Source organism: Chelmon rostratus, chromosome 7 (genome assembly GCF_017976325.1).
Source record: "Chelmon rostratus isolate fCheRos1 chromosome 7, fCheRos1.pri, whole genome shotgun sequence".
In the NCBI taxonomy this organism is placed as follows: Eukaryota; Metazoa; Chordata; class Actinopteri; order Chaetodontiformes; family Chaetodontidae; genus Chelmon; species Chelmon rostratus.
Window position 1 is genome coordinate 8,910,255 of NC_055664.1, and position 21,191 is coordinate 8,931,445.

Here is a 21,191-nt window from a genome sequence, read left to right on the forward strand (position 1 = left end):
GGGAATGTTCTTTTGATAACTATGAAATATTTGCTTTTGCTTTAATTTAATTCAATTGGTTTGGGTGTTTTACAGGCACTTGACCCGCTAGTTCAATTCTACTGACTCTTACCAACATTTACACTTGTGTTATCGTCGTTCATCTGATAGTGTCATTATAACCCCATGCATTGAAGCCACCCCCGTACACTGGAAGTGAGACTGCTGTTGGAAATGCATCCCTTGTTGTGCTTGGGAGCTGAAACATACTTGTAAACACTCTTCTTAGCACTTAAAAAAAAAACAAATAAAATACACATATGATGTTCCTTCATGGTAACATGTGTAAATAGTAATTCTACATGAGAACAATCAGAGGACACACTTTGACAAAAGCATTGTAATTACTGTATTTGTAAGTTTAAAAACAGCCTCCTCTTCGTCCCCCCTGGTGAATTCCTCACAATGACACACGACAAGGCACAGGTTCACTCTAGGCTCAACACATGGGAAGAGTAATAGCACATCCCCGGCTTCATTTGGGAATAGAAAGTCCCACCACGGACCGCATAGACCAGAACCTCAAACCGGCTTCATGGTGCACTCACAAAGGCTGATTGCCACGTGAGCTTTCACGTAAAGTGTCGTTTTTGACGTTACGGGGAGAAAAGGTGTGTCAGCTTAGTCGGTTAACATTTCCCCTTGTGTATGCACGCCATGTGTACGCGAGCCGCCGGTGAGCAAAGGTCAGCTGGATGCAAGTACAAAAAAAAAAAAAAAAAGAGAAGGATGAAACAGCATCAGAGTCCAATAATGTGGTTTTGCTAGACTTGTTGGTCCCTCTCCTCTCTCTAAAAAAATAATATTCACTTGATGTGAAGGAGGCAGAATTCCCCAAAAGGCGCATTTAGATGGAGGCTCAGGCTTTACTGTTGACTTTTAATACAACTCACCTCCAAACAGCTGTTAAGAATAATAGAGAATAGACAAATAATTTATGCATGGTCCCAAATATTTTGTTTGTTTTTTTTATAAACAACTTTGGGGTGAACTGACAGCAGGCTAAAGAAAAGCACAACAAAAAGAAATCTTATTTTTGCAAACGATTGGGTTGCGACTTTGACATCTTCAGTGCTGCGGACTGACGTCAGCATCTCATGGTTTCCTTTTTCTGTATTAGCATCATTAACTGGATCACGGGAGGGAGTCACAGCACCTCAGTAGCTCTGACGCTGTAACAAAGTTATTCTACACCTCACATAATAGAATCTCTGCTCCACTTGATAAATCATCCGTCTGGTGCAATACACAGTGGTGGTTCTTATCTAACGCTGCCCGGCAGAAGTAGCTGGAGATAATTCAAACACTGAGCCTCTGTACTGTTGCCAGATTATCTCCGTGCACCCCCTCTTCAACACACACACAGCCCAAAATACACTGCTGCAGTATGAAAACTTACAACAGCGCTCCAGCCTCTCGGGCTCATCAGCCGGAGAAAGTGTGTTATTACATATTTCACTTGGAATATGATAAGATGCACATTCAGACAATGGCTGGATTGTATCTCTCATCAAACTGGCTGTTTTCATTGACTGCACGATGTTACACCGCACAGGGATCGGCCATGGAGATCACATGCTATTCTCGGATTGGTTCTCCTCTTCAACTTGCCTCCCATTATTTATTAAAAAAATCAAATTTAATATATTTATTTATGTATTTATTTCAAGCGTGAATGTGCAATTGAATCACAGCAGTGTTTGCCCTCAAATCTGTATTCTCCAACTGCTTTCTGAAAAAGCATGCGCACATACAGTATTCTGTACTCATGGGTTATCTCATAGATCAGTAAGCTACCAACAGGCAGACACACACACACACACACACAAACCATCTTCTTTATGGTATTGCTGTTTGGTCTACTTGAGTGGTCATTATCCGCTTTTAGTCCACATGAAATGTTTTGAGCACTAAAACAAATTAAGAGTTGTAGTCCAAAATGGAAAGCTGCCAGCGTGTTAGACTTAATCTGAATACTGTCCTTTAAAAAGCAACATAACTCATTTTCATTTTGTGCTGACGACTTCTCTTGAAACTGAGTACGTTGTATATCGTCTGTGGTGCGTCCTGAAGCAGCAGAACAATTGGAAGGGCTCCACCTTGAAAGTGATGTTACAACTTTGTCCGACATCTGATGTGAAATTTTTTTCATTCTAACAGATGACATAAGCAATACTCACAATTAGTCTGCTAGAACCAACCTACCCATACATCAACCTTAGCAGTGCTGGTTATTCAATATCTAATGTCAGCTGACGAGTATCACCCTCTGAGGGCTTCTATAAGGCACAATACACTTCACACACAAGTCCTACCTTTCCCTTATCCACACTGTCATCTTCCAGCCTCATGTGATTTGCATTTTATGCATGTGACTCTTAAGGTTGTTTATTTGCCACAGCAATTCTGTCTCAGAGAAAGATGTTAGTTGAATCAAGAGAAATAAATAACTGAGAAGAACCTCACCCGTGCTGGAGTATTGTGTCTGTACGCTGGATGTCTTTACACTGTGTGTTGTACTCTGTGTGTTTCTGACACATTTGGCCTGTGGGCATGCGTAAAGAGGCGCAGTGCCTTGCTCAACATATTGATGTTGGCTCCACGCAACAGTTGCACACAGTGCATGTCTCACCACTATATAAAACACGAGGAATATTTCACTATCCACAAAATTCCTTGATAGTTTCTTGAATTGAACAGTGGTTTTAGAAAACTTTGACTGGATCGGGTTGCTACAGCAAGTCATATGACCATTACCAAGTTTATGTGTCAAGTCCTTCAAGCTATTAGTAATGACTACTTGTTTTATTTAGCATTTGACAAATAACTTGGCTAAATTTAACATTATATGAACAACAGGTGCAACCGCTCAAGGATTTCAGCATCACAGAAACTTGACTAAGTATGTTATCAATTTTTAGATAACCTTTACAATTTGGTTAAAATACACTGCTTCTTTGTTCAAACGTGACCACAGAGGTTCACTGTGGAATCAGCCTTTACAGAAACTGATTGTGATGGGATCCAGGCTGTGTTAACACACAGCAGATGAGTTTTCAAAAAATGATCTCGGAACACAGCTTGTGATCTGTGACTTCTCTACAGGAGCTGACAGCATATCATAAAGCAGTTCAATTTGAAAAGCAAGCGGCGTTCTATCAAACGGGCTCTCAGTGTGCGGGATAACTAAAGCAGTTCACAAGCTTCCTTGGCTACTGACACAGAGGTCAAACCAGCCTTTATTCACAGCTTCCACACAACCTGAAATCTATAAATGAATCTGTGAGAGGAAGAGATTTTATAACACTTTATTAAGTGTCGAATCAAGATTTAGTCATGCAGTTTCTGATTGCAGGTTAATGTCATTGTTACTCAAATGAATAAAAAGGATTCGAAACAACGTCATGTATACACTGACTAAATGAAAAACCAGTCTGGATCGCTGCTGTGTTGGAGGGATCTGACATGACACAAAATGTCAAGTTCACTGACGTGTGTGCAATTTTGAGTGCTGCTGGTTGCGCCGAGGCGTCGGCGCCCACGTAGACAAAGCTCACAGAGAAAGCCTCAGTCACGTCCTCCCCAGCTGCTCTCCCATCATCCTCCTCTCATCCACACTCAACTCTCACCTCCTCTCCTCACTGGACATCAACAGACATGCCATAGTCAGGGCTGCTGGTAAACTGAATCTTGCCATCTGTTTCCTGCTCTTCAAACACTATGACCTGTAATAAAGCAAAAAATCCCAGCTTAGCCGAGGTCATGAGAGGACAAGGGAGAGTGGGTGGTTGAACGTCAATATATGCACACTCACAGGAAAGAAAAGTTGGGAAAGGCAAGAAGGAGAAACACAGATACTTTGTTTACACTTTGTTTTAAAATGTGTTTTGGGCGATCACAAGTGGACAGCACTAAATACACGTGTCGATACACTGATCTGATCACACAAACCACTTGTCCAGGTGGTCTGAGGCGCATTTGACCACACATCTTCTGTATTGCAATGCATCCCCGAAAAGGACATAACACATCATCTGTGCAGAGTGTACTGGTTGTTTTGGTGACAGCGAGCAATCACATAGGACTTATCCTGCCAATCTCAACAGTTGGAACTGTCTGTACATGCATCTTAGTTCTTTTCTCAGATGACATTTTGGTAGTGGGAAGCCGCGCCATCCGAATGCACAATCATTACAACTCACTGAACTTTCAACAACTTTTCAAGGTCTGTTTTGTTAGAAATGCCAGACATATATTTATGACAGAGGATGCTTGGTTAAATTAAAAATAGGCTTCACAATTCTGGTTTTAATTACATTTATACCGAAATATTCACATTTTGCTCATTTCCATTTGAAGTCACACATTATGTCCAAAAAATACACAGTGCATCCAGTGTATCAGCAGGGTTATGTAACAGTTATGCATTCTGATAAACTAATCTTACAGTTTCATACAAGTCAAAATAAATGACTTCGGCGGCATGTTTATACAGAGAGATGACCAATGCAAGTTTAGCTCTAATCTCATATAAATGTAAAAATAGGTTGATGATGACTCTGTGGTATCCGTGGTCCATGACCTCACTGTCCTCTACAGTATTTAATTACTGTCATGTTTTTGGCAGTTATTTAAATATCCTGCTAACTCATATTCACACAGGACTAAAGACGCCCTTAAAGAAAGGCAGCAAGTGCATAACAAGTGTTCCTGTACACAGATTTATGTTTAGCAATGTCCAGATCATTTCATTTGATTGCTAAAATGTGCTAAATTGACTTTGTACTTTCTGAGCTTAAGCACATGACGCTGAGACAGAAGTACTGTACCTGGTTGTCCCTCTTGTGAAGCCAGGGGCCTGGGACATAGAGAGTTTGCTGAGGACCGATGGACCAGTAGCGCCCCAGATTCTTGCCGTTGACAAACACTACACCTTTGCCCCAGCCCTGTGGACACAACCAAGCCCTGTTCACCATGACAACTGGCAGATTTAGCCACTTCGAGGCTGATTGATGACGAAGAGGAAGTAAAACCTGGCATTCATATCTGATTTAAAAAATGCCTCAACCTCTGTAAGAGGTTTGGCATAACAACCCAAACACCAGTCAATATACTGTAATGTTATCCAGTGCACTGTAAAAAACACTATCTAATTAGAAGTTTTAATGTTCCTCTTATTGTTGAGATTTTGTCAAAATGAATTAACTTTAGTTTTTGAGTCTGCAGTTTGTATTGCTGCTGTAATACTGGCTGTGCTACTCACAGGGAGTTTGATAAAGGTGTCTTTAGGAGAACCATTCACGTAGAGTCTGGCCTGGAAAAAACCAGGGAAGGAGGGCCGCTGCCTCATAGACATCCAGTGGTTTGAACTCTCAAGTCTGTAAAAGGACAATACATCGCACTTTTCATTTTGCTCGAATCCTTAAAAATTAAACTTTTCACAATACTGCATATTTCCTCGCATGAAAGCACAAATAATCTTTTTAGATGCATCTGCTGCAACTTTTATCAAAAGATTCTCCTCCAGTCTTGACTTTTAGGTGGCCTGTCAGCAGTGTACAGTCACATCACACGAATTTACAGTATTTGTCTACAGTAAGTGACAAGTGAAAGTTTGCACATGTATGCCAGGGGAAATATTCAGAATCAGTATTCTTGTTTGGCTATACAGTAGGTTTCATTTTGCCTCTAAGTAAATTGAAAAGGTTGCCATGATATAAGGCCAAACTTCATTTCTCTGTTATGCATTTTTAGTGACCATTCACACAGTGCTTCAGGCCATGACATTTTCAGAATGGTGCTGAGGCAAAGAAATTGCATTTTTTCAGTAAACGAAGAGAGACCTCACAATGGCTGGAAAATGCATCTAGATAGTAAATTAAATCCAAATATAAACCTCTAAACAAACTAGATGGTCAGATAATCCTGGTGACCTTGATGCTCATTATCTGTGCAACAAATATGAGCTGCATAAAGAGGGTAATCAGTATCAGAAAAAAAACTTGAAATTATGAGCATCAACAAAGGTTTTGTGATTGGGAGGGGTTGTGGTTTGACTTCAACATGGTCATCATGACACTAATCTTGCATTTGATCAGCAGCGTACAGGAAGGCATTACAATCTTGTAATATGAAAGCATCATGGGGAAAATTTGCACCTTGGGGTTCACTGGGTCCTCCGAACTGAGACTTCATAATGCTTGGCTGCAGAACAGAAATTACCACACCTAATGACTATTATGGGATTGGTGCCACATTCAAAGGGTCCTCGACTGAGTTTGCAAAAGGCATTTTACATCCAACAAATCTAAACCTGGCTCAATGATAATAACTCAGTCTGTCTATGTTCTGTGCTTGTTAGTTAGTGGTGCATTTGTGTGTACTGGCTGTTTGAGCCCCTGGAAATGACATGTTTACTGCTTTAAAATCTTAAGCTGTCAGACACATGCCACTAAGTAAAATTCAATTTACAGTTAACTCTACTTGAACCTCCCAGCTTCATGTGGTGTAATCTGCTAGAACCTAATATTATGAACGCCTTGTGCTGTCAACCTTTATTAGTAAAAACTAAACACCAGACTGATCTGCCCACTTTAAAAGGTTCTCCATCACGTTGAGCCCCTTGAACACTCTTAACAGTACAGATCTTAACTGACTGGAGCCATATAATTTATCTACTGTACTGTTTATAATTTAGGATGTTTAACATATGACGCTGAATTGGAAGGCTGTGTTTTCATTCCTGAATTTTGCCATCATGTTCACACTGTAATTGTGTTAAGCAGAGAGATAATCAGATGGATTGAATCAGGTGCAGGCAGGTGTAATGACAGAGAAACACAAACATGGAAGAAAACTGGACTATAATTGAAAGACACAAACCTGTTTACAAAGCCTGGCTTCATACCCAGACTATGAATAATGAAGTCTCGGAGGACGTGCTTGTTTAACTCGATATCTCCAACAAGACCTGAAAGGTGAGTCAGAGCTGCTTTAAGTTTGCTTATGGATCTTAAGAAACTGTTAATTAGTTTCTTGCAAGGTCTCTAGTGAGAAAGATCATTCGACAAGACTGTCTGTACATCTTCAAAGGCAACAATTTACCGAACAATTTGTACCTTTGCGCTGCTCATCCAGAGTTTTCCCATAATTCACTCTTCCACAGTTCTCTACCAATAAACTTAGAGTTCTTTTTCCCTTCAGCGGAAAAACACATTAAAGATGAGGCATTACTGACATACAGCCGTATTCTTCAATGGAAAGAATTCACACAACAGAGGAGACAAAAATTAATTTTAGCTGGTCTACTTAAAGTAATTCATCAAGGCCGATCTGAGACTGTGCTTTTCTCGCAGGTTGAAGTGAACAATTCAAATTTGTTGAGATAAACAGTCGTTTGATAATTTGCTCGTGGCTCAAACCTTGCAGTCAAAAACATCAGCATCCCCTAAACACACACACACACACACACACAGACAGACAGACACACACATGCACACACACAGTACCTTGCCATCAGGGATAGAGAGTTCTTGCGTGTTATAATCCAGAACACCAATAAAATGTTTGTCCACAAAAACCTGGGAAGGAAAGAATGAGAACATGGAAATATTTTAAAAAATGAAACTAGCATGAAGCATAAATGTCTAAGTCTTCACATTACATTCAGTCTTTCACTTTCAATGCTCCTAAAACTGTTTGACTTCAATACCACGGCAGCTGGTTGCAGACGGGGCTTGTTAATTGTACTCCACAAGTTCACTGAGCAGGGCTGTGATTTCTAACAGGCAGATAACAGCTTTCTCAATGTTCTCACAAAGAAAAGTGTAAGCTTGGGACTGCGGGCGCGTTACACTGGCGTCTGTCTTCCTGTCTTTACCAGTGCTCTGTCTCTGATGTTGTTCTTCGAGTCGAGGGTTCCTGCACTGGTGATGGTGGTCTCATAGAGCGTGTAGCCGTACGACTGACCATTATTATTGTTGACAGGGAGATTCTCCATGTTCACGGGCCTCACTGACTTCAAAGGCTGAAAAATGCAAATGAAGAGTTTAAGACAGACTTAAGTTTTGTTGTTCCTACAATGCACCTCTAAAAACAAGTGCTTGCTGCCGAAATGCACATTTTTAGAGCCTTTTTTTTATGTTTACATGTTTGCTTTATTTAAAGTGGAAAACACTCAGAATCTCAAAAGCACTCTCAATGCAGATGAGATCTTGTGATTCCTGCTGCACAATCTCCCACTTGCAAGATGGCTTCACCCAAAGTGATGATTTATCAAGCCTAATGAAGCTTTCCTGTCTGGCATTCAGAGCAATTCTTCTATTCAGCAACAATCTCTCGCACACCCTTGGGAGGTGCATTATGCACTCTTCACAAGACAATAAACACTCCTTGCTATGACACGATTAAACACCTACTTCCAAACACACAGATACAATATCAAACTCGCACATCCCACTCAGTCTCTCTGAAGCCACTGAAGAGAAAACGCTCTTTTTAAACAAGGCCGTGTGGCTGGTCAGGGGCAAAGTAATTGTCGTCTCAGAGGGAAGCAAATTATGGCGATGTGGAGTGAATAATTAATGTTGTAAGCAACTGCCAGACGTGCTACATCTGGTTGGAATATAAATGCCCCTGAAGAGCACGGCGTAAATTGCTAAACTAGACTGGTGGACATGAAGGCGAACAGACGTGATGACACCCTTCAAACAAGTGTTTTTAAGCAATCTTCTTTTTTCTGTTGCGTTTAGATTTTATTTCCACAACTACTTGCTTTACAGTCACAAAGCTATACACAGCTGATTAGTGCTGGTCCCTGTGCAGGCCACTAGTGCGATTGGACAGACTGTCTTGCTCAGGACCGGCTCTTCGAGGAGGAGAGGAGAAAACATTTTTCAGGCATACGCAGACAGCAGTTTATTTGATTGGCTTTTGTGTATTATTATTTATTAAGTAATTTATGCATTCCCATCGTCATTCAAAGACCCTGAAACTCTGCTTTGAGCAATGCTACACAGATGATGTTTATTATTTTTGTGCATTGGTAGCTTACCTTGTCAGTGAAATGCAGACTGTCCCACAGAGACAGGTGCTGCTGGATGACAACAGGCTGGTGTGCTCTCCTCTCCTGAAGAGACGGCAACTCAGGGAGAGGCTGGGCTGAAAAACAAGGAGGAAAAATGAGGGTGGTTGCAGGTTTGTCTGTTGGCATATTCATTCATCAATTTCACTTTCATACATGATATATAACCCTGATTCCAAAAAGAATGGGATAATTTGCTAATCCTTTTTGACACATACTCAATTAAAACAGTACCAAGACAATATATTTAATGTTTTACCCCAGTTGGGCACCATGACACTATATCCCTACTGTTATAAAGAGGTTAAAATGGCTCCAACTTGCGCAGCGGTTACAGTAAAATGCTATGACCCGATTCCAAAAAGGTCAGGACGCTGTGTAAAACATAAATAAAACATAATGTGATAATTTTCTAATCATTTTTGGCATATGCTCAATTAAATTAAAACAGTACAAAGACAGTATACTATGTTTGACTTCATCAGCCTAATTGATTTATGTAAATATCTGCTTATTCTGAATTTGATGCAGCATGTTTCAAACAAGTTGGGACAGGAGCAACAAAAGACTGGGAAAGTTGAGGAACGCTCCAAAAACACCTGTTTGGAACATTCCACAGGTAAACAGGTTGACAGGTGATAGCATCATGATTGGGTATGAAGGGAGCATCCCTAAAAGGTCAGTGAACACAGTGAATTTCCAAACGATTGCATAATGGTCTTATTTCAATTTTATACGGTGTCCCACATTTGTGTGTGTAATCACTGTCCATATGTATATGTCCAATTAAATAAAACAAAAAATAAATAAATAAACATGAATCTATATATTTTTAAGCACATGCAAATTCAGTCAGGAGGGTTAAAGATAGATATTTCTGATCTTTATAGACATCTCTTAAAGGTTGCAAAGGCATAATCATTTGCATCTACACATTTAAATCTGAGAGAAAGAGCAAGCCAGATGAGGGCTGTTTTGTAAATTAAAACTGTAAATCATGTTAAGTCTACAGCAGGATGACCTAAAAAAAACAATTCACTAAAACACACCCAAAAAGGCCACTGGACTTTTTTCTGGGCTGTTAAAGCACTGCAGACTGTCCCATTCTTCATATTCTAAAGCCTATGAGTCACTCAACACCCATCAGAAAAAAATCCTGTCCCTTGGAAACTGAATCTAAGGCTCCTTGGGTGAGCCATATGCTCTCCACAGCAGTATCCAGTTTGTGCTCCATGTTACAAAACAGTCTCTTTACAACAATTAACAGTGGTTGCCCATGCCCTCGAACTGCTTTTAAAGGTGTTAAAGCATGCAGAGACACCAGAGGTCCCTCTGGAAAGGGCTTGACAGCATTTCCTTATCACCGAGTGGTAACAGCTGGATCACTTAAGGAAAGCTTTGAGGATAATGGCCAACACCTTCCCCCTAAATGGGTCTCCACAACGCTTACAAGCCAGTGCCTTTGGTAGTGTATGTAATGTGTCAGATCTAAAAGTGCATTGAAAAGAAGACATTTCTATGAAACGATGTCACAGATTTGGAATTTTTCCCACAACAAAGCCCATACTATCCCAAGTAATCCATATAATCCTGTGCAGAAGAGCGTGGCAACATGAAAAACATGCTGTTAGGCTTCAAATTTGCTCATATTTAACGTTTGACTTTAACATTTGACAGAAGATGAATACTATAATATAAACTGCTTCAATGTTATACACACTGCATTTTTTGCAATTTTTGACAGCTTTGTGATAATAAGAAAACCCCCGAGCATATGTGTCACAGGTCTACTTTGTGGTCCACAATGTTGTCAAAGATCAGTGTTGAGACTTTTGACAGATCAGCCTGAATCCATGGCAAGTGATGCAAAAACAGCAACACAGGGAAAACCGTAACTGACACCAATGTACATGATTTGACAACCAAACAATAACAAACTATCAAGCTGATCTAATTAAAGAATTAGGTCATGTGTTTGTGGTTGCTGAGTAGAACACAAAGCCTTCTCAGACTCACTCTCATATCCAGGCCACTGCTCATTGTTCAGCAGACTACAAAACATAAGGATGAATCACGCACAGGCAGCCTTTCAAACTATCTTCAATCACCACAACTCTGGGCAAATGATTAGTTTGTTGTGCTGGATTCAATCGCAGATTGCCAAAAGCTACGTTTCCAGTTCTGGCCACAAAACACTTGAGACTTCTGCCCCCAACCACAAACCCTTGTTTTACAAATAGAGAACACTGCATAAGCAATAAACACAATGAAAGGCCTAGTATGTAATTTTCACAGTGGGTGGTAATTGAGGGTCTCTGACTTGGGCAGAAATCTCGCACACATGCATAAACACGCATGAACCCATATCTAATCCATGCTTGTAATCATATGCAAAGTTATCCTACTTTAGCCAACGGAAAGCAGGTTCTACAAGGAGAATTAACTTAAAGTGGGGGAGATGAAAGGGAGAGGAGAGAAAGAGAGACAGAAGATGTGGGGCCCGTCTCAGCAACAACACACAACACTCACTGTGGTAGAGGCTGAATAAATTCCTCAGAAGATGGTACTTGGTGGTGTAATCCCCAGCCTCGGATAATGGAGCATCGTAATCTGAAAGATAATGCGCTATCAGAACAGTGGGCTCGGGAGCCAGAGGGAGAGGCAGGGATGCCTCTTACCGTGGCAGATGCTTTCACTGTGCTCGCCTATCAAACATTTTGAGACAGCAGTGGGCCGAGACACATTTTGGGTTATCTTGACAGAAAATGGAGCCGTTTGAGGCAAAAAGGTAAAGGTTGTTCAGAGGAGTAAACACAGGTATAAAGACCGCTGAAGGTCAGAGGCGGTCTTCCCTACTGAGGAGCAGTTTTCAGAATTCTCCTCTTTTCTCAAGAACGAGGTCATTACAATGTTACGTGCCCTAGAGGAGGATATAAAACCCATTGTACCATCTTAATTTACATTTCCCGTGCATTTTATTAGGTAATGAATTCATTAGTGTGACTGCATATTCAAATTTCAGAGCAGCTGAAGGTCAAAGGCTCAGGAGTAGGGATAGCGCCACCTATAGACATTTCAAATAGCTTATCATGTTTTAATACTGTTCGCATTTGTTCCAAGCACATTCACTGATTTCTTTGACTAACTGTGTTTCACAGGAGGTTCGGCTATTAAGTCCTGAGTCCAGTAATTTTTGCAAAATTCCTTCTGGTCTGTTTCAGCCTACTTTGGTCCAGAATCAGTGGGCTTTAAGAATTTAAGGCAAAATCAGCTAAAGTAATTAGGTCTGGCTATTAAAATGCAGATTTGCGTTGAATCCTTTGTGGCATGAATCCTAGTTCACTATCAACAATCAACCCTGTACATACTGTTTTGACTCAGACAGTAATTCACAGGAAATTTTGTTAATTCCAATGTCACAAAATGCTGGTAAAAAAAACTGATTCATTACACATACCATAGCTTGTTATCATAGGTTTAGGTGCTGGTATTCCAACGGCAAACGCCCCACTCATGAAGCCAAAATTTGTCCCTCCGTGGAACATGTAGAGGTTGATGGACATGTCCATTTTAAGGATCTCTGTGACCACAGGCATCATGTCTGTCAAAGAAGGTTAAAGAAACAAAACAAATCCCGGTTCATACATAAAGTCTATAATTTGCCTTAATTATTCTGATATAACAAGTGATTAAATCAGAGAATGACAAATGGAAACTAAACACCCACAAGTAATAACAAGAGAGAAAAAAATCCATTTGACTTCAGCTTCAACAAGCCAAAGCAGCTGATTCAATAATCCTATCGCCCTCAGTTTGACTGCATTTGAAACATGGACAAACCTCTACCACACATCCTATTACAGGTTACTATAATTCATTACAGGGCTATGCTCACATACCCATAAAAAATTGCCTACCTCCCTGCACAAATTAACTACCTATATTTTGCAGCAAACTGAGCAGAGCAAGTAATTAAGTATTCAAATTGGACTTTAATAGTCAAATTGAACTGAGTTTAATGATTTGAATGAAGGGCATGAGCCTTAGTGAATAACAATGGAGCAGGGTGAGTGACAGAGCCGGACTCGGTTGGTTTCATGGTGGTGGTACTAGCTGTGACCAGCTGCTGGGTGTGTTGCACTCTGCAGAGCACTGAACTGTCAAGGACACGAATCCCCTCTGAATATTCCAGCGTTCATTTCATAGCTGTGACATTTTCTGCGTGGTGAGGGAGGGTTTTTTTTTTTCCTCCCTTTCTCACTGCAGAGAAGATACATGAGGAAGCCCTTTCTTTTCATTTTCAGAGCATTTTTTTGGCTGCTGGGGATGGCAGAGAGGAAAAAGGAAGCTTGAGGCTCTGCACTGTGTGTTTGAAATCAGAGGTTTCTTAGAGCACTCAAGATGGTGATAGGAGGGTGTGTGATTTCCATTAATCTTTATGATTGTGAAACGGGTGCTATCATGTATGTCACCGCTGTACATCATACAAAACATATCACCCTCCTGGCTGAAGCACGTGGACCATGTTATATGGCTGTTTGTGGCATGTACTGTGTAGTACAGCAGGCGGCTCTTTACATTAATATTGTATGAGGACTCTTCATACTATGAGGGCCCAATACCAACAGAGAATTAATTGACAACTCTTAAAATTCATTGTTTATTTTTAATTGAGCACAAATGGAGAGATGTGACGCTGTTCTCTTCTTATGTGATTACAAATTAAATATATTTAAAATACGGGCGGTTGGTCGAGCAAAATTTGAAGAAATCACCTTGAGCTGTGGGATGTCATGATAGACATTTTCACAAAATGCACATCAGGTTTAAAGCACCCTGTGGAGTTCTTGACCACTAGTAACACTATGGAGCCATATTTTTAAGAGGGGGTTCCTGTTTTGCTAGCACGTAGAGAACGATGCACATATTCGCCCAGACTGGTGGAAAGTTCATTTGCTCCAGCACTCTACTTAACTACCATTCTGACGCACTTTACTTTCCATTTTATGCTACTTTACACTTCTAACTAGTTACTATTTACTAATTTAGATATTCCACACAAAGCGTATGACCACCTTTTAAATTATAATGTATTTGTTCCCTGCAAAATTTCCTTCTTATGAAGTCTTCTGAGTCCCTCCCCTCCATTTTCACATAACATGTAATAACACTATTCCAGCCTGTTTTCAATGCAGATCAATTTGTTTCTAGTATTTTCTGAAATGAAGCTTATTATTTTTGTTATTCTAGTTCAACAACACAGTTTACATTTTACACACATGACTTGCCTTATAAGATATTGTATCATATAATTCATGGTAAAGAACACAATGATACTGTATGTTCCCATCAACTGAGACGCCATTTAATGCAGCCAAGGGCAAGACTATCCTTGCGTGTATGTGCAGCTACAGCACGTGTGGATACAGAGGACATGTGAGAGCATGAGATGAATGTGACTCCTACAAGGACTAACACCTTCACCTGTGTTCAGTACAGTCAGCCAGAATCTGTGGAGCATATCTTTTAACAATCCAGTACAAGGAAGTGTTTGAAATCTGGCCTCTGAACATCAAATACAACATGTCCCAGGGACAAAGTTAAGAGGACAGCGCACAGGCTCTGGTTTGTGATAATTGGCTCACAACCTACCATGCATGAAAAGTATATAAATCTCTGACAGAGCCACAAAACAAGTAAGAAATGACCATATGCTAAGCTGTACGTCCCAGCTGCACTGAGTGGGCTTTCTGCCTTTTGTGAACGAACCATAGCTTTAGACAGACTGTCTGACATTCAGTCTGGCGAATTTATCTTACACAACCCCCATTGCAGTGAGTTTGTCATTACTCTGTCTTTCTTTTGGCACAGAAGCTGTCTTATTCTTAGCTAAAAAGGTTTGTCTTAAGCCTCTCTTACCCTAAGGCACTGGCACTCTGTCTTACCCTCAAGACTGTCTGTTTTACCACCAGCTCCAAATTAGCCAGCATTATCGACCTTCTGTACAGAAAGAAACTGTTTCACCCTCAACAAAGAATCCATCAGCAGGCACCCTGTCTCACTCTCATGTGAACACCTGCCTTTCTCTTATCAGGGATCCTATAGAACTCCCTAAAAACAACCTGTCTACCCATCTTAAGACTGTCTTACCCTCAGCTGTGTACACATGATGAAGTTCCCCCCAGAGATCAAACCAACCAGACCAGTACTCCATCACCATCTTGGGCTTCTGAGGCTAGTGGAAGGAAGAATGGCTGGGTGTTAGAACAGTTTTGGAAAGCAACACACACTCAATTAAACTATGCGGTTTCTTCCAGTAACTCACAGCACTAGCACAAACCATGAAAAATTGTCTTTAAGGATTAAAGATACTCTTAAATCCTTTTAAGGGTAGATAAGTAAATATCCCTAAATTCTAACTTGAATTTACCTGGCCAGTCTGTCCAATTGGAAAGAGCAAAGACTGCTATTGATGTGTCTGTTTAATGTAAAGTCTGATGCTTGATTAGAGCAGCACGCTGTTGATGACGACTCCAAACTCTACAAATATAGATAATATATAATGAACAATGAAGGCAGTGGCACACAAATAAGACTCACTTGTATTCCATCCAGATACTTGATGTCATTCAGGTTCAGTTTCTGGAAATTGATGGTTTCTAGTGCTTTAGGGAAATAAAGGTAGAATGATGTTGTTAACACATTTAACAAAGATGTAGAATAACAAACCAATACCAAACAAGCTTTACAGCAGAGGTCTTTTGTTGGCTACAAAATACTTTATGGAATGATTATAGTATAGATTGGACTTTTATTTTTTTACTTGTCTTGAAGCACCATCAGTTGTTCCACATAGCACCGGGAACCTCCATAAAGGCAAAATTCTCTTCAAATCACAAGGTTATAATGGGAAGTAAAATGGTCTATAGTAAGCCTCCACTTTAGGATACAGCCAACGAGGCATCAAACCTCAACTGTTCACCTTGCTGTATATATATATATATATAATGCAAATCAGGATAAAGAAATATGCACAGTTTGCAAAAATGATTTTAGAGATCCGTTACACCTTTTTGTGGATTTCTAGAAGAACAATTCATGAATCGCAATAATAATAAAAAAAGCAAATACTCTGGTGAACTCAGCGAAGAACAACCTTATTGTGGCTTTAAAACAACGGTTATTAAAGCAGGGGCATTAAAATAGCAGGTGTGTCAAGAAAAAAAAATAAATAAAAATTTCTGGCATCAGGATGTTTGTGCCAGAGTACAAGCAAAAAGAACAAATTTCTGGCACAACACAGAATCCTTTGTGTGTAGAATTTGGTTCTGAAGTGCAGCTGCCTGACACTGGGCTGAGACCTCTTGCTGCACACACCAACCATCATACTGTATGTGTGTGTGTGTTTGTTTGGGTGTGTCTGTGTGCAGTCGTGTTTGTCTGGCAGCCTATCTGACAATACCTCCTTTCACTCCTCCAAGCTTTAGTCCTTCCTTGTTGTCTGAGGTCAGCAGCAGCTCTGTGACGCCCCTTGACAATAACGCCTGTAAAGAAGGGGGGATTATGAAAGCAACTAAACAAAACAGTGGAGGCTCTTTCTAAAATATGTTTTTTTTCTTTGAAAGAGAGTGAAAGGAGAGAGTGAGTAAAGCAGCAGAGAGAACATTGTACAGTAAATAAGTGCATTCTCTATGAGCTACCAATTATTGTTGAAATCAATTTAAAATGTTGTTTCTTACCTCCTTGATAAAAGGCATGTACTCTTTGTCTTTGGCATAGGAACCATATTCATTCTCCACTTGAACTGCAATAACTGGGCCACCCTTTGAGTACTGTGCATTAATTAGCCAATGAATAGAGGACACATATTAGGTCTTGGCACCAGTTCTTGACCATCCCTACTGTCAATACAGCTGAATTTTAAAAACTCTGTGAAATGGAAATCAGAGCTTGTTCAATGATGCATGCAGCTGATTAAAAGAAAATATGGCTGGGAGGACAGAAGTTGAACAAGTTTGGTGTGTATGGTGTAACGCCAACAACGGTTCCCACATGGTGAACAGTAGCTAGTTACTGCAGGTGGTAAGAAAAATAATGCATGCAAGGATAAAATATCATTGTGAATTTAAGGACTCAATCTTTTTGGGAGGGGAGACTTTTCTAATTCCATGCATGCTGACATTCTTTTAAAAGATGAATTGACTTAAGCTTGTATGCATGTAACCATGACAACTCAAAATATGAAACTGAAAAAGTCTGCCACTTTTGAGCACATGTATGTGTATGTGTATTTTACATGTATTTTAGTCATATTTTTATAAAATATTTAGCCTAATTTGTTTTTTGTGGAAAATCTTACGATGTGTGCACATCAATACAATTACTTTTGGTAAAGTACCTGATGTGGAACAACTTTTTTCATGAGCTGATTAAAAAAGGAGTTGACTGCATCAGTGAATCCTGGGTAGGTTGTTCTCAGTTTCATGTTTGGATCCCGTAGTAGCCAACTGCAAAGAAATCACAACAAAACCTTTAAAATGTCCACAAAATAAATGTATCAAGTTCTTCAAAATGCTGTGTTGTAAACTCTCTTTAGGTTTTTAGCCATCGAAAATAATCGCACCAACCTAAGCATGGCTATCATCAAATGTGTTGCAGAGGAAGCCGTGCTTCAGTGCGTGCCCCGAGATGTTTTGATGATTATCAAATAAATATAACCTCAACCTCACAGTCCTTGAAGGCAACACGACTACATCTAGTCCCCCCCCCAACATTCACCCCATTATCTGTCCAAATCTATTTTGATTAAAGAATTAAATGAATTCATCCTTTCAGGGAGATATGCCTGTCAGATTTAATTACTGTTCTAACTAATACCTCAACAAAACACCTAAAAAAAGCGAAATCACCACTGCCTTTAACTGAGAAACATTAATGGTTAACTAAAAAGGTGTACGGACAGAGGGCAGCCTGCACTGTGCAGATTGCAAAGCCCTCAGAGGCAACCTGGGATTTGTGATTGTGGGCTACATAAATAAAATTTGATATGACTTAACGATGTATGATGTCCTCTTACCATAATATTTTTTAAACTGTGTATAAAAGCCCTGTTGTCTTTGTATCATATACTGTATGTGCAACACTGTAAGGTGGACCAATCTCAAACAGAAGACAAATTATTAGCAGCACGTGTGGTGAAACTAGCCAAACAGACGATGGAGACAGCATACTTGAAATAATTCACATAATTAAACTATGCGTTATTTACAAGAGTTGAATGGATTTAGCCTGCAGCAAAGATACAGCTAACAAACAGATTACCTGACTGAACAATTTATTTCCAAGCCAATTCAAGGGATTAATTTAGCACCCCACTGGCTATTTTTAAATTATACATTACAATGTTACTATGGCTGTGAGGCTGATACAAAATATCTGCATACGTAACACTTAATTGTAGCTCTGGGATTCTTACCTGGGGAGTCCCCCTAAATCCCACTCAGCACAGATGTATGGTCCCGGACGTAGAATCACCCAGAGGCCCAGGTTGGCTGCAAGGCGGAGGTAGGCTCTAAATGAAGGATACAAAATGTGCAAAAAGGTGCTGTCAACAGGGTCTATTTATTATCAATGTGATTATAAAGTTTACAATAGCAGATACAAAGCAGGGACAGACCGTCATCCTCTATTCAAAATAAAGCAAATGTTCACTTGCAAGTGAAATGTCATTCATTCTGAAATATTTCGCCCCCTTTTTTTTTTCCATTTTTCACTTGACAGCAGGCAACACAGCTGATGGATCTACTCCATCATAATCAATAAATGAAGAACCACTGATACTGGCTGACTGGGCAAACAACTCATTAATTCCTTAAGGGTAAACATACACCCTACTCAGCAGCATCAAAATAATTCAAGACCAGCTCGGCCCTTCTGCAATGCAACAGCGCCATCTGCAGGAGTTCACCTGCTCTCCAACTGAGTCTCAGAATGTCTTTCCTTCATTGGGTCTTACTCTAAATCCAGCTGATCCTCAAAATTAAAAACCCCTCGCTCAGGCTCGTGAAGGTTCCACGGCACATACCTGGAAAAAAAAAAAGGAAACAAAAGAGATTTTTGGTGTATGCTTTTAGTATTTTAATAGAAATGAATTTCAGTAGTTTATGAGACTGTTTCTTGTAAAAAAAAATCAAACACTATGTCTTTACTGTTTTCATGCAAACGTAATTTTCTCGTCTGTACTTTGCTTTGCTCAGATTATACTTGATCTATGGATGATCTTCTCCAGTGAAACAACTATCTAACACTGTTCATTCTAGTGCCTTGAGGTACATTACATTTCACCAGCCGTGAGCTGCAACCTACGTCGTGAGAGTATTAAAGCCACAAGCCTTCATCTTCAGCAGACGGTCCTCCCAGTAGGCTCTGGGGACACGGAAGTAATGGATGGAGCCTCCCAGGATGCGGAAGGGTTTTCTCTCCAGAGTGAACTGAGACGCGTTGGCCCTCAGGCCCTCCACACGACTCATTCTTCTCACTTCAGGGCGATTCCTATGGGGGCAAAACGCAGTTCACAAGTGAAAAATGAACTTGTTGAAGTAGTGCAGCTGGATCAAAGGCCATGAAGACATTAGAGACATGTTTCAACAATGGGAAGGAAGCTTGTGAATGGATATTTAAGCACAGTTGCACCTGTTCAGTGCCTTCAAGGAAGTGAGAGTGGTAAAAGCTAGCTCTTGTGGTAGGCGTGCCCTACATGTGTTCTCGCTGCATTGGAATGAAAACAGGAGAGGCACAACCTGGGACTAAGGCCAAGACCGTGTTCCTGGTCAATTAACAGTTTATCCTGTTACACAGCTCCCTTCCACCTCTCTGCACAATGACACACCATCTCACTCTGATGAATAGACTTACACTTGATACACACCTCGAAACCGGGCAAACTGAGGTCTAACACAGTGGCAGCTTATCGCGTGTGGTAATGTTCAATGTCCACAGTCCAACAGGTGAGCCAGGTAACTAGTTCGGTTTCCTAAGAACAGAGCTGAGTCCTGAATGCAGGCAGTGATAAAAACCAAGTGCAAAAACATTTAAGTGTAAGACAGGAGCCAGGCAGGAGCTGGACCAAAACGCAGTGGGCGGATAATTCGTCCTCATGCATGACTCGTGTTAAGAGTTGACGACTGGTTGCCTGTTGTGTCTTCCTTTAAGTGTTTCTCTTACCTTGTTAACCGATAAGCAACGACCGCCCCGACGGCAAAACACAGCAAGAGAAAGTATCTTTGCTTTAGTGGTAGACGAAGCCAAAGCATTGACAAGCTTTCCATCGGCAACGGCAACACAACTTCAACTGCTCGACCTTGTACCTTTCCTCCTCTTGATCCTGTTTTACGCGTAAATTAACGTTATGCTAACCTACGGGCGCTAATCTTATCTCGCAAAACCTGTCAAAAATGACATGATAACGCCAATTAGTTTAAGTTGAGCTACCCCATATTCACATAACGCGAGGGACGGCTAGTAACTAACGTTACTTCCGGGATTAGTAGCTCAAAAATGAGAAATTACACGTAGTTTTCCTGTTGTAGTAGCTAATATAAGTGCTTGTATCAGAGAGCGCTAGCTTTAACGTTAGTTACACAAAAGTACACACAAACACCCGCTTGTGCTGCTGTAGGGACCGTCACACAGTTAACGATAATGGAAAAAACGCAGAAAAAAATAAACTCAAAACGTCCCTTTTTATTATTATTATCATCACTATTATTATTATTGTACATAAAAAACGATTAATGGCTTCCAACAAGAGCATTCTCACTACCAAACCCCTCTGTCATGAATCTGAGAATATTAAAGTTTTTTATTGCATTTCCTGGGGTCCTATGTCTTCTTTTGACTCACCATTCCAAATGCGTGCAGCAAAACCTAACTCTGATTTTAACAATATATCTGATTTCTGAACACCTGCCCACTGGCATTGCAATTAACATTAGCCCCTCAACCACTACTCATTGACGGCCCCTTATTTTTAAGGTGTGACTGAATTCAGAACCAGTGCCACATCAGTACA

General features: G+C 40.3%; 1 protein-coding gene across 7 annotated transcripts; it reads right to left on the reverse strand.

Moving 5' to 3' along the window:
* Positions 1 to 3,332: 3,332 nt before the first annotated feature.
* LOC121609077 (beta-galactosidase-1-like protein 2) lies at positions 3,333 to 20,762 on the reverse strand. 7 transcript variants are annotated; one of them, XM_041940612.1, is made up of 20 exons: positions 20,345 to 20,761; positions 20,049 to 20,153; positions 19,487 to 19,672; positions 19,137 to 19,205; positions 18,597 to 18,692; positions 17,520 to 17,628; positions 16,861 to 16,953; positions 16,584 to 16,665; positions 15,722 to 15,786; positions 15,272 to 15,356; positions 12,579 to 12,722; positions 11,651 to 11,731; positions 9,092 to 9,198; positions 7,919 to 8,065; positions 7,548 to 7,619; positions 7,158 to 7,236; positions 6,922 to 7,009; positions 5,303 to 5,417; positions 4,869 to 4,985; positions 3,333 to 3,764 (listed from the first exon to the last, which is right to left on the reverse strand). In XM_041940612.1, exons 3-20 carry the CDS (start codon positions 19,648 to 19,650, stop codon positions 3,678 to 3,680), a joined length of 1,800 nt encoding a protein of 599 aa, XP_041796546.1. In that variant the 5' UTR covers positions 19,651 to 19,672; positions 20,049 to 20,153; positions 20,345 to 20,761; the 3' UTR covers positions 3,333 to 3,677. The 7 variants fall into 7 exon arrangements, with proteins under 7 accessions (XP_041796546.1, XP_041796545.1, XP_041796540.1 ...); XM_041940611.1 differs by having other exon boundaries at positions 20,049 to 20,172; XM_041940606.1 differs by lacking the exon at positions 20,049 to 20,153 and having other exon boundaries at positions 20,345 to 20,762.
* Between the last annotated feature and the right edge of the window lie 429 nt (positions 20,763 to 21,191).